This window comes from Drosophila innubila, assembly GCF_004354385.1.
Source record: "Drosophila innubila isolate TH190305 chromosome 2L unlocalized genomic scaffold, UK_Dinn_1.0 4_B_2L, whole genome shotgun sequence".
Lineage (NCBI taxonomy): Eukaryota > Metazoa > Arthropoda > Insecta > Diptera > Drosophilidae > Drosophila > Drosophila innubila.
This window is the reverse complement of record NW_022995372.1, coordinates 9732819-9747855: the sequence shown is the minus strand read 5'-3', so window position 1 is coordinate 9747855 and position 15037 is coordinate 9732819. Positions and strand designations below refer to the sequence as shown.

Here is a 15037-nt window from a genome sequence, read left to right as displayed (position 1 = left end):
TGAGGGGAGAAAAGAAAGGAAAACAGGGAGTGAGACAGGCATACGCGTAGATAGATAGATGTGGCCCGAATAGACAACACGACAAATACAAAAATTCAATTAATATGCTAAAAGTAAATTGATATTTGCATTCATTGAATTCACATTATTCGCTGTATTACATAATATTGTAATATAATACAATGCGGCCACAAAGCCCATGAATAATATATTTTAAATGCAGCAAATAACAACAATAAATGCCACAGCAACAAATTTTCATTTAACTGCCTGCATTCGCAATTTAAATTTATATTTACAACACTTTTGGCGGCCACAGCGCATTTTAATCGAATTACGCTAATTGACATATCAAAAGCAGCTGCGTCCCCAAATCCAGCAAAATCATATGACGAGGCTGCGAAAATTTATGGAAAACTGATTGGAAACTGATTGAAAAAAGTTGGTAGGATTCGCATTTGTCTTCACTATTAATATTAGAGATAGAAGAAAACTCTGCTTTCAGCCATAATATTAGTGTTAGTATTATCTATCTATGCTATAGAAAGAGTGTATTTTATATAAAGGATGAAGGTTTAAAGATGAAACATCAATTTATTTTACATTTCTTTTTTTTCTTGTTAAAGATTTGTAGAACCTGCTTGATTAACACTTACTTCTTAGATTAGCTTCTCTGTTATATTTCCAAACAGTAAGCTTTTGTGGCACGGCGATCTATTTTCCCACTTGCAGTACGCTGCAGATCATCCACAAAAAAGACTCCTCCATTCAATTGCAAGTACTTGGCCATTAAATGCTTTGCCACAAAGTCAATAACATCCTGAGCATTTAACTTGGCTCCATGTTTCTTGACAATTGCAGCGGCAGCTTCGTCTCCATTGAGTGGATTCATGTTGCCGAAAACACAGACTTCAGAAACTTCAGTCATTTGGGTAATAGCCTTTTCTATTTGTTGAGGATAATACATGATGTTCTCGTACTTGAGCATGTTCTTTATGCGATCTACAATGAAGAGGAAGCCATCCTCATCGACGTATCCCAAAGTCTGCTGAGTGATACAACATGTCACTGTCCCTATATATATATATATATATATATATATATATAATATCCTACCCAATATCATAGGTACATCAGAGGTGGTTACGAATCTGTGATATTGATAGAAATAAATTTCTTGAATAACGCGATAGAACGATTAAATTGCTGAAAGTCAACTTACGAACGCCAATTTGTCAATATTGGACTATTGGAAATAGTCACCGGCTTAGGAGCAAAGTATTGCCAAAGTTTGATAGTTTCCCTGTTCCAGACGTGCTGGTTGAAAGTTCTGTTCCACGGGTGTGTTGCGAACCACTTTAATACTTATGGAACCCTTCTCATGATTCCGCATTGTTACAATCTTCACATTCAACTTTTCTGTGGCAGCTTTCACTTTCTCATATTCATCTCCATCACAAAATATAATCTTGGGTTTCGTGATGTCAAAGAGCTTTTCAATAGTTTCATGCCCGTAATTTATGTTGAGGGAATGAAAGGGCATTCCGTTGAAGAAGCAACCATAGGCTACAGCAAATATATGTGTAGTGTTTCTAGCTATAATCCCAACTATATCCGATTGCTGTAGTTCCAAGTTCCTCAAATAGCTGGCCACTCGCTTGGAATTCAGGAAAAGCTCCTCACGGGTCAGTACGGTACTTTCAGAATCGGAAATCTTTGGAATAAAATATCAGTGAGTTATGAATAGAGCAATTTGATATACATACAACTGACCTGCGCTATTAGCTTTGGATGGCGTTGCATTTCGCGGAAAGTAATCTCGCCAATCGAGAGATCCTCTAAGATATGTTCAGGAAGTTACTTACCACTCCATACCTTTTGGTCGACATTATAGTTTACCTCCGGCGTGTACTTCATTCTAATGATCTCTGATGAATACCTATGTAGCAAATGCTGGAACTGTTTTAAAGATTTTTCCTTTTATACAATAATGTCTAAAGATAATATAAGTTCATGTTATCTGATTAACATAATTACCCTTAATTATGATTTGACATTTGGTAAGATAATATTCACTAACAAGTATCTCTCATGTCTACTTTCTGATAATAATGAAACCCTACACGAGGTAAAAGTCTAGTGACGAAATCAAATTCTAGCCCCAAAATTTCTCATATCCAATTTTGTGACGAACAAAATTCAGTTTAACATCAAAATTTTAAATAAAAATATAAATTAAAAGAAAAAAAAAACAAAAATTGGCATTGTGCACAGTGCGCAAAAAGGGTGAGCTTCTTTTTACATAGAAATTACTTATTGCGCAGTGCCGAATGCCAATTGTTCTTTTTTTTTTATTTATTTATATTTTTTTTTTTTTAATTTTTATGTTAAACCGAATTTTGTTAGTCAAAAAATTGGATATCAGAAATTTTTAATTTAAATTGTTTTTACTAAAGTTAGTTTTAAATTCAATTTAAAGTTAATCAAATAAAGCAACTGAAAATAGTTTCAGGAACACCAACAATAAGAAACATAAGTACAGCGTACAGTTGTTGCTGAGTAAAGCTGATAAATGTGTAGGTATTTATAAGGAACACGCGCTAGTCTATCGGCTCTATCTCGACGGCTACGGTTGGGATCAAAAAAGAGTTCCGAGATTGCATGTGATTTGTTTGTAATTATTTATATATTGTAATTTATTTATATAGCACATATTTTAATTTCCAGATTTGTTGTATTATTTTGCAGCTTTTTGGTTTAATAAATCATCAACTTACAAAAATCTGATTTGCATTTACATCACCGACCAATTATTGAAGTTCTTATGATTTGTTCGACGAATGCTTAACTACTTAGCCAAAACTATTCATAGAAATATAAGATATCGACTTTTGTCTCGGTCTATTGAAAGCAAATATTTTTGAATATTAAATTTGATGGCTGAGGCCAAAGATGCGATAGCTTTGGATTGATGTGCTGTCTGCAGTCAATACGATGTCCAAAATATGTACATGTTTCTCGTTCCTGACTGTCCATTGCCAAGCAATTTGTTTGATTAATTTGAGCTGCCATGGAGAGAGGATAAGAGACAGAGAGAGTGAAAGAGACTGAGTTTAGAGCGACCTTCATTATGTAAATTGTATGCGAAATTTAAATAATCATCTGCAATTTAAATGCAGAGCAACACTTTCGTGTTTGAGACCCAAAAAGCCTCGACAATTAATCGACGTCGACGGCGCGGCCTGGAAATATGCCAAATGGTGCGCCTGATGTTCATTTTCTATTTTTAGTCTGAGATAATAACATACATATAATATAATATCAGACAGAAGCTGCTGCTGGCATTAACTGCCTAGGCATTCCTGTATTTGTATTTATATTTGTTATGCGTGCAGCCAGCTGCCATAAATAATTATTCATATTTGTATAAAATACACACAAAATTTAATTAAAAATTGTTTCGTCCCGGCAAAGAGTCGAGTTGCTCAGACAGAGCTAGAGAAACAGAGCCAGAGGCAGAGGGGCAGACTCAGTCAGATACACTGAAAACGAGCTGTGAAACCCTTGAAAATTTATCTACAAGTTGTTGTTATTGTTGTTACCCTACTGTTGTATCTATTTGTGTATTACTCGCCCTCGAATGGTTGTTCTCGTCCAGTCCTGACTCTCACAGTCTCCATGCCACTTTGGACTCATAATAAAATTAAAACGAAATGAAAAAGTAATAAAGTCCTTATGGAAACGCCAGCGTTGCAAGAGAAAGTATAGCAAAGAGAAAGTGAAGAGTCTACAACTACTTGATTGCGTCCAAAACACAGTGGCTACATAGACTTCACTTTACTCCTTTTACTCCCTTTACTCCTTCATTCCGTATTCAATGCCCAAAGAGGACAATAAAGGTAGGATAGTACTGAGTGGGGTACGAAGACCGTGTCGCTTGATTCTATCCTCCCTACAAAATTCTTCATTGAATGGCGTCTTTGGGTATATGAGTCATAATTACAATAATGCGTAAAGCTATATATATTAATAGACATTTAGATGATATGGGGTTTGAAGAAAGAAATATTTGGATATATGTATTTATCATTTTAATATGCATAAAATAATGTGTAGTTTTAGATGATAATAATTGGTTATAAATGTTAGTAAAGCTAAACGAATCTCTTTGTAGACTTAAGTAATCTCTGCTTTAAAAGTTAGAAAGAAATGTATATGATAATTATATACATATGTCAATAGAGCCAATAATAAATTGTATTTAAAATTTGTAGTTTTTAGCTAACATATTAAATAAAGTCAACTCAGAATCTGAACTTAAAAAAGAGAGAACTTTTTTGAAATATATAAAACATATCTGAATATAAAAGTATTCAATCAAGTATTCAAATTACTATATTTATTTTATACCAATATTTATCAGATAAATGAAACTTAAGAAAGTATATCTAAATCTGCCAGTGATAAAGACCAGGTATATGTATAATTACCAAATAAAATATTAGAAAAAAAAATTATTTAGCTTTACTTGCTAGCAGATATTTTTGTTTATTTTGTTTATCATCATCATAATCTTTACCACAAGTAAAGAGTAACTATTAGTGTTTCATACCCAATATAATGCTATCTTAATTACGACTGGCATTGTTATTGCTAGTTGACGCACAAACAGATTTTGCTTGGCTTTAAGTTTTTCAGTAAACATTTTTGAACGTTGAACACTTGTAAATTTGTAATTCGTGGGCGTGGCAAGCGGAGCTGCCTTCGTATAATTAAGCAGACTTCTGTCTCGACTCTTGTTATGAAATAAATATAAATTTAAGTATCTTTTCTGTCAATCTAACTATGCAGCTTGTCTCGTCTCGTCTCGTGTTGAGTTCTGGAAGGGAGGAGATGGAGACGGCATACATTAAATCATTAGAGAGTGTCTGAACTACACTGAACTACCTGGCAGATATGCTCAAACACTGGGAAATCAAAACCCAAACAAGTAAATCAGCTGAAACCGAGCGGAGGTGACGTGGTTACTAGCTCACAAAATTGTTGCAATTACCTCTGAACTAAACAAGGAACAATGCCGAAACTGGGAAATATCCATAAGCACAATGCCAAATGATGCCACGAGAGAGGGGTGGATGGGGGGAGGAGGCGTTTACGAATTCAAGGGGTAACAACTATGATGCCTGTCAATGGCAGCGGCGGCTGAAAAGTGCCCGCTGTCAGAGCTGCCAGAGTTGCCAGAGTTGCCACGGCAATCGAATCAAGGGGAGGGGCAGGAGGAACGCAGGAAGGCAGGTCGACAGGAGCAGCGAATGCCCAGAGGGGTGCATACATTTGTGAGATTTACGAGCTGTCGTCTCTCACATACATATATAGAGGCAATACAACAGACGCTGCCACAGGGCGAAAGTGGAGAAAGGAGAGAGGAGAGAGGAGAGAAATGGGGCAGAGGCAAAGAAAGGTGTCCAACGGATGACGCACAATGGCAAAATGTTGTCAACGCAATCAGCGACTGTTCTTGCTTGCCCCATGTTGCGTTTGTAGTTAGTGGCAACAGAAGTGGGCTTACTAAGAATTCTTAGAATGCCAGTCGGATGAATCAGAATGCGTCTCAATGTGGGTGGTTTATCTCGGTGGTAGGATGGCTTTTGTACCACTCCACATTGTGGTATGCTTCAAATTGAATTGTGCTAAACACGTGACCAGGCGTAGGCCATAGATGCCTTGAATTGGCATATAGAGATTGGGATTAGGTTTCAGTTCCCGTCTCCGTCTCTGTCTCCATTTCCGTCTTGTTCACGGTCTCGGCGTGGTCGGCTGTCATGTCAATAAAGTCAAAATGAATGACGGGATTGCAAACAGTCCACAAGTGGCATCATCTCTGGCGTTCCGGCGATGCGACGTTGATGAATGCCATATTAAAAAGTGTAACAAAATGTTTTGAGGGTTGACCAAGTAGAGCAACAAAAGCAGGGTAAAAAGAAATGTATACAAAATGTAATTTGCGTAAAATGAATGCAGAGTGTGTGTGTGTGTGTGTGTGTGTGTGCTGGTTGTGCGCATACAATTGCACAACACTGTCTAGTGGCCTGTGCACAATCAATTCCCAAATCGCATTATGCTGTGAGCTCCAGCTGCTGGCAAATTGCTTGGCGGCATCTCCTCAGTTTCTCAGTTGCCACCCACTCTCATCTCATCTCTTCCCCTTCCCCTTCCCCTTCCCCTTCCTCTTCCCGCTCCTCACACTGCATTTCACATTTTATGTGCGTCAACATCAGCAAGTCACCAAGTGCATTGCGTGCCAAATGGTTTACGTGTCAGGCGCCAATGACAGCTCCCCAATACTTGACTCCCCGTCACTTGGCATAGTCTACTTTATGGCTGCCTCGCTGCCTTCTTTGCTTGCCACGAACCGCTTTGTATTGTCCACAATCACATTGAAAGTTTTGCTTAGCATGCCAACAGTCTTCAATCCCTTCCCCGACTCCATCTTCGAATTCATCTTCCGCTTCATCATCAGCTTCAGCTGCAGCCGCTGACTTTGTTGTGTCGCCTTGCAGCATCGACTTTGTCATCGAAATTTGATTCCAAACATTGTTGCAGTCAGTCAACAAAATAAATATAAGATTCTTCGGGTCTCTTGGCGTTATGATTGGCATTTGTATTTATATACTAAGCATCATCGTATCAGCAAATTGCATTCCACTTCCCTCGTTCAACCCACTCAACGAATTACTGTCAAATTTCGCACGAATTGTATTAAAATTTGCATTTAATCGACTTGTATTAAAAACTTCTATGTACGGCAGTCTAAGACAGGGACCGTAACAGGTTTTATTTTTAAAATAAAAATTATAAAATTAAAATTATATGTTGATTTTAATAAAAAAGTTAAAAAATAACTATTAATTTCAATTTTTATAATAAAAATTTAAAATAATAAATTATTTCAATTTTAATTATAAAATCAAAAGTAAAAATTATTTGTCATTTTCTATTGTAAGTTGAATAAAAATGTAATGTAATTATCCTTTGAACCAAGTGGTGTATTTCCAATGTCTAAAACTATTTATGATGTGTCGCTCAATACTTTTCATATAATACATTCCACGACCTTAAAGGACGTATATAAAGGATATTCCTACATTTTTAATAAATTTGGAACTCTCTAAAAACACAACCGATTTCATTCGGAATATCAGTTTAATCCTAATTTGGCCTCCTTGATTTAATGATAAGTGAGAAGTTGCTGAATAGAAACTTTATTAAATCCCCTAATTTTTTTATTCATTTTGTAATTCAAATGATATTTTTTGTTTCTTAATATTAATTAAAAGAAGTTATATAAATTCGAAATCCTTTTATACTCATAATAAAATGTTCCATTTAATACTATAGATTTGAATTTAATACATTTTGAATCAGTTTATGTCAAATTCTCCAACTCTTGTCTTTTTAAATGTCAGACATCATAGTTATTAGGTTTCTTGTCATTGACATCGTCAAATGCTTCAAATCGAATGCTCAATTTATAATTCATTTGCATATTGAAGTTCTATCCACAATTTTTACAACAATATCGTGCATATTTCATGGACTCGTCGCGTTTTTCAGCTCGTTCGTCAGCACTAAATGCATTCATAAATAATGCAGCATTTTGGGGCGTGAGTGTCGCTTTCCTGTTGCACACAGCATATCACTTTAGCTACGTCTTGGTAAAAATAGTCATAACGAGAAAATTGGTTTATGGTTTTCTTATAAATAATATTATTGTTGAATATTAGTGATGCATTGTATGAAGGAATTAATATTTTGTAAATTAATGTGGTTATGAATTAGCTTGAAATTATAAATACTATTCACCTAATTGAAATAAAATAAAGCGGATACATTTTTAATAAAGTTTTAAAGGAAAGAAATTTGTAAATCTATAAATAGTTATTGTATACCCTACATATTGACGATCCAGTAATATATTTGTCCCCATTATTAATTTAAAATTCAGACAGAGTTTAATTAAGTTAGAAGTGAATATCTCTATCATCTACAGCATGTTCCAATTACTCATGCCAATTGTAGTACATTGAATGAGTTATAAATTGTACTTGATGGAATTTATAGTTGAGTACAATTCCCAATCAGTTAAAGAGTTGCACGAAGTTGGGTGGGGCAGGAAAATGGAGGGAGTTGAACAATCGGAGTTGCACAATCGTTTTTAGTGAGTTTTCCCGATAAGCGTTGCCAACTTTTGTCGTTGCCCATTCAACTGGCATTGTCGTTGTAATTTCCACTGTTGGCTAAACACAAAGTTTGTCATGTGCTGCAATTTGCCAAAGGCTGCCTACAACCGTGTTCCAAACGAAGAGTGCTACACTAAGTAGTGATGTGGGGAGGGGCAGGAGTGGCATGTATAATGCATGTGCTCAAAATGTGACCAAAAGCCCGCAAATGCAGTGTGACGACTGCAAAAGGACGACAATGAGGACACGGATGTGGATGTGAATGTGACTGTGAATGTGAATGTGGTTGAGGACGATGGCTGTCAACGCAACTTCGATGCCGAGACAATGTAACTCAAAAGTAGATACATTGTAACTTTACCAACAAAGACTGCAACAGCAAATGGCAACGAGTTGTGCAACATTGCGGCATGCAGCGAGTGGGGCAAGGCACAAACTGCAATGACTGTGCGATTATGCCAATGGCAGTGACGTCTAAAGCAAACGATTTGTCACAGCAGCAGCAACAACAACATAGGAACAACAACAACTACATTAACAGAGACAACAACATGTGGAAATGGCTATAGTCGAGATCCCGACTATAGGATACCCGTTACTTATTTCAATATAAATTAAAATACATTAAGGAAATTACTACCTAACAAAAACTACTGCATACTTTTAGGTGATTGTATTGAAATAATAACTTTATTAATAACTTTGGTTAGCTATTACTCCCGTTCTGCTTGTACTATCTTACTGCGGTTAAATGAGATTATAGATAATATTAATAGATAGCGTTTATTACCATTAAAACAGTATTATCTTAAAAACTGTGGGTGTGGTGGTTTTTCGAAATTTACGGTGGCGGATTGCGCCGTGTCAAAAATGTAAAACAATCTTGACCTGTGTGGGGTCTATAGAAATCTGTGTGCCAAAATTTGGTATCTCTATCTCTCGGCTCGGCTGTTGATGCTGATCAAGAATACATACACTTTATGAAGTCGGAGATGCCTCTTTCTCCCTGTTACATACATTCCAACGAACACAATATACCCTTTTACTTGTGTTTTAAGGAACGGGTATAACAACAGCCTGAGTTTTATTGCCTGCGAAGGGAACTTGCCCCAAACCGCAAACATTTGCCCAAAATGCGGGCGAGGAGATCAATTTGAAAGGAGACGGGTTGAGTCAAGGGGGGTGTGCGGTTGGCGGAAGTTGGTGGGTGTATAATGCCTGCCCTTAGCAAGCCTTCGATTTGCAACTCCAATTCCAGCTTCAACTTCAGCTTCTCGAGAAAACATGACACCGTCTGTGGACAAGGCAAAGGCATTCGTCTCAGTCCCAGAGTTTGCCAGCTGCAAGTGACAGTAATTGTTTTATTGACATTGATTGACATGGCCAAGGCGAGGCGAAGTGAGGAACACTTGGTGTGTGGGGTGTGGGGTGTGGCAGCCGCCTCGACAAGTCAACCCAAAGACAAACTGCAATGCCACTGCCACTGCCATCTCTGTCGCTGTCGCCCATCTCAATTCGTTTCCCGATGTTTTCTACCAGCTCAAAAATGAGCAAAAGATTTCAATTTCATTTTGATAGATCGCATTTTCGTTGGCTTATTGCAAGTTTGCCATAGTGAACTACGCTCTACCCTTTAATCCGAAAGAATATTTAATTTTTTCTTTAATTTTCTGTGTGTTCTAAATGAATGTTTTAAATATATAGAAAAAAAGCCTTTTGATTCTTTGAGGATAAAATCAAAAATGTCAGCTGGAAAATTAATGTTTAATAATAATTTTATAATAATCCTGTACATAATCTATATATTATTTTAAATTAAATCAAACTAAATCACATTTTATTTCACAATTCAAATATGTGAATATTGTGCCATATCGATAATACAAATAGACCTCTAGTCGACTAGTACTCTTTACTTTGATTCACAGTTTAATTTAATAATTCGAAATGTACTTTTAGAAATGAATACACATTGATTATTTTTATGTTTACAACTGAACAATAATTTATTCAATTAATATGTAGTTTTTGATTAGATCTACTGCTGTAAGTAACTTAAAAAAATTCAAAAAATATTGGGCTGTATATTGTTAAATATATTTTTAAGTTATAGGGACATACTGCTGTCGAAAACCAGCTAAGAGCTGGCTTATTTATTCATTTTAGAAACTAAAAACTTTTAATTGTGTTTTATCTTTACAAACTGTGAAAAGTGCAATTTGAAAACTCTGCAAGTCCATCAAGACAGACTACTATAAATGACGAGCTTAAATCGCAGCTGATTTCAGGATATTTGGAATTCGTGCATTCTACATAGCATTCCCCACATTTTTTCACTTTCTGACTTTGGCTGTCCTTTTGGCGCTTCGTCTCCATTGTTTACCCTTGTAAGCTGCTGATTAAACCAAGCAAAGCTGTTCCTGCTGCTGTTGCTGGTCCTGGATGCTGCTGCGTCAGGAGCCAGGAGTTGAAGCTGATGCTGCCAGGCTGCCAGACAATCGGACTGTCAGTGTGTCGGACTGTCAGTGTGTCGGGCAGGAGGAATACATCAATTGCTGGGTGTTTCCAGCACAATGAATGCTGTGTTCCATTGTACTAAAGACAATTGTTTGATTTTCGATATGTTTTCGTTGTCCGGACTGGTAGAGAGATGTTGGTAGATGATAATGCTGGCAGAGAAGATATAAAGGAATGGGCAGGACAGGGCGAAAGCAAGTTGGAGCATTTTTGCTGTCGTTGCGCTTTTCATTCATTTCGCCTTTTGCTATTTGTGTTGCACTCGCTAGTGGATGGTAGAGGGGGGTACTGATGCGGATGTGGATGCGGATGCGGATTAGTGCTTATGTAATGCACACATTAATCCATAGCAGCAGCTGCTACTATGTCGAATTTCAAGAAATTTCTTTTCGCTTTGATATCCATTACGAGCTCTCATCTTACTTATATGTATTTGGGTTCTTCTTCCTCTGGTTGTTGTTGCAGCTCTTATTGTTGTTACCATGATTGTTGTTGCTCTTCGTAATTGCTTCATATTAATTATGAAAGCGCATTGGCAACAGAAATTTATTTGGCTTATATTTCGATTTCAGTAGCTTCTATATTTTGGCTCTTGTATTTTCATTTGGTTCATTCTCGTTTGCAGCATTTTGGGCTAAAATCCCCAGAGCAACTGAATCGGAAATGAAATGCGATGCTTAATTAGTTTTTCGCTGCTGACCAATCCCAACCAATCATAATAACGATGACGCAGGCATCGAGTATGTATGACTTTTGCTCACATAGGACTTATCAGCAAAAGACTATAACTTAAAAACAAAGGCTGGGATAGCAAGAGTGAGTGAGTGAGAGAGAGAGAGAGAGAGAGAGAGAGAGAGAGAGAGAGAGAGAGAGAGAGAGAGAGAGAGAGAGAGAGAGAGAGAGTGTGAATTATACAGTAACATAATACTATACTCTTCTAGAAAGCGGGTTGTTATCTTACTTCTTTAAGGCACTTTTCTAAGAATTCGCAGACCGATAAATGACGCTAGATAAGTAGTTTTCAGCTAGCTAACCTCTACTCTCTTTCGAGAGAGTTGTATTAATCTTTTAAATTTTTCATTCATCAACAAAAGTGAACACAAAATTATATAATATATTATACCACTTACTACAATTTATTTGGTACATATTTGTGTTTTATTAAAATTTTGATTACATTTAAAAACATAACAGTTATGATTTTGAAATGACAATTTTATAAATTTGTATCTTATATCATAATAAAAGATATTTTTATCTAACTTGAATCGAAAAGAAAGTTAACATGCTCTTAACAATTTAAGGGTATTTATTTGTAATATATATATTTGCTGTTGACATTCGAATTACGCAAAGAGCTTAGTCTGAGTTAAACTTATTCACAGACTTAATGAAATTCTTTTTTTAAATTTCGCTAAAAATACAAACAAAAACAAATAAAAACAACAACTAAGTGTGGGGAACTAGAAGTCTGTACAAACGACAAGAAGTTTTGTGCTGATAACATGGAACGGCAACAGGAAGTGTCCGGAACAACAAGAAGAAGAAGAAGAGTTGTAGACATGTGTATAAAGTGTAGAAGGGTCTCTTCTGGCCTCTTTACACCACAAACTGGTGGCAAGAACGAAAACGCCGCTCAACGATAAAGTTGCTGTCCGTGAAGCCATAACTTGGGTGCATAAATCTTGAATGGAGTTTCGTTTAGGCATAGTGCAATGCCAGGTGACAACTCTGGTGACTGGCGCATACTTGGGAGTCGCAACAACATACATAGAAGCCCACGTCCAGATCCCCAGACAGACCCTGCAGCAGTGCATAATAAATTGCAGCTATGGCATTATAAATATTCCAACTCAGCCCCTAGCCCCCAAACTGTCAATCTCCCTCTCCCGCTCCCTTAACCTTTCTCCTGTTACTGCGACAGACTTGTTGGCGTCTGCTGATAAGCATCTGGGCAACAATTTCACACATGACCAATGCATGAAGATTGCAACAGCAACAACTAACTGAAATTCTGCTGACAAAGATAAAAGGAACGCAGAAACAACAAGTTCTTATCAATGAAAGATTATTTCGCAATTAAAGTCGACTATAGAATTGCCCTAAAGCAAGAGATTTACTATTTCTAAAATACTTAAAAACTACTGTTTCTCATTGCAAAATTGTAGACAATATATAATCAACTCTAACTTGTATTATCTATATTATTTTTTACAACACAAGCATTTTTGTCAGTAACAACTTCACGTCTAATGCAACGTCTTTTGAATGCAATTGTATAATTATAAATTATTAGTTTTAGTTGAAAGACAAATTACAAAAAAAATGTTTATTATCATGACAACATTATTAAGTTATCAACGAACTTCTTATTTATTTAAATTAGTTTGAGTTGATTTACAAATTTTAATATGTCTATTTTAGTAAATCTTTCTTATAGACACTGATCTTAAGCCTTGCATTCTCATCTACATAACAAGCTTTGTCACCAAGCTTCATAACTCTCTTGAGGAGTGAGTCAGTTTCATGTTAATGTTGCGAAAAACTTTTGTACGTTTTTCTCTCGCCTTCTGCGTGCGGTTTTTCATGTGGCATGTGGAATGTCGCTTGTGGCATGTGGCATATTGCAAACTTTCAGGTGGCCAACTAAAAAGTGTTAAATGGAAAACAATAATAGCACGGTTGGACAACGGCTTTTGAGGGGGGCAGTGTGAATTCTCAATCCCATTACCAGGGACAAGCCCATTTAACTGTGACTGGTTACAGTGAAGCCCCAGCTCAGTGGACAAAATATGCGGCGAGGACAATAAATTAATGCGATTTATTGCAGCGATAAGCGCGAATGGAACTGTAACTCGGATTGGGATTGTACGTTTGGTGGCTCACAGCGGTGAGCGGTGAGGGGATGAGGGGTGCGGGAATGTTGCCCCAAGGGTCTGTTGCATGGGGTGCGTCTTCTTGTGTGGGCTTGCCACAAAGATAACGCGCATACATTCGTGGTAAAGGGAGCGGGCGTGGGTGGCATGCAAAAATGTTGAGTGTGTGTGTGTGTGCCACATGCGTGTCTTTCGTCAAGCGACTCGAAATTTACGATGCCACACCCCCCAATCCGCCCATTCTGCCCCCAACCCCTTTGCCACCAGATAAGCGGCCGTACTTTACTTTTAATTAGGGCTCAATGCGCATTAGGAAAATGCTCCAAAATCGTCTCAAGGCACGCCCCTTTTGTCAACTGCTCAGTCTACTCCAAGTCTACATCCTCTGAATATTTCCTGTCTTTGCATCCGCATCAAAATGCCATTTTAATTAAAAAAATTTTCGTCAAATGATGTGTGAGAAGTCGATAGAGCAACGGGCGCTAAATCACAAAGGCAAACAGGATAAACACAAGGCTAAGGGTGTGGGGGGGTGGGGGTGGTTCAAGAAGCTGCTAACTCTGACAAGGGTGTTTGGCTTACACTAAAAAAGAAAAAATAGGAAAACGAAGGAAAAAAACATTCGAAAATCCGCGCAATTGGGCTAACGCTTTTCCAAGCACTGTGAAAATCTTATGAAAATTTGTTGAGCGTGCAAACGGCGATGCTGCTGGTGGTTGTCCTCGGCTTGGGGTTGTGGTGCTCCTTGGCTGTCTGTTGTCCAGCAATAATTGCATGAAATGCCCAGAAATTGTGCTGAGTGCCGCACAAAACGGTTTACGAGGCAGGGAAAGAAGAAGGAGAAGGGGAACAGGATGGGCTAGAGGGGATGGGGTAGAGGGGATGCAGTGAGCTGGTCTGGCCAGACGCTAAGCCGTCGTCGTTGTTGCCGTCGTTTTGGCCAGCCACTAAATCACAACCAAAAGCCGCTGTTAAAACATGAGTCAGGCCCCGTAATGGGTGGTTGAGACGGCGACAGCAACAAGACGGGGCAGTTGGTGGTTGCAGTCGCAGCAACAACAGCAACAGCAACAACAACGTGCAGCATGCCACGTGCCCCTTTCCATGCAGCAGCAGGGTGTAACCCAAGCCAATGCCAACTGATACCTCAGAAATTTCGTTAAAAGATCCCTTTGAGCTGCTCGTTATCCATGCACCATTTTTCCATTATTCTACCCTAATCGATCTAGACATTCACGAAGAAAACTTATCTGATTTCATTTTCATAAGTAATAAGTAAGGGTATTTACTGCTTGACTGGTAATATGATCTTATGATAAGTAAATCATTAGATTAAGTATTTTCCAACAATTCTTACAATCCTTTTTAGTACTCATTTTAGCCGTTTAAGGAAACTTTATAGAT

At 37.4% G+C, this 15037-nt stretch overlaps 1 protein-coding gene across 1 annotated transcript; it reads right to left on the bottom strand.

Annotated features, from left to right (window-relative positions):
• Window positions 1-676: 676 nt before the first annotated feature.
• Window positions 677-1917, bottom strand: LOC117779778 (2-succinylbenzoate--CoA ligase-like). Its single transcript, XM_034616086.1, is given in 3 exon segments — window positions 677-1045; window positions 1277-1714; window positions 1774-1917. Coding segments are annotated over 3 exon segments (951 nt in total).
• Between the last annotated feature and the right edge of the window lie 13120 nt (window positions 1918-15037).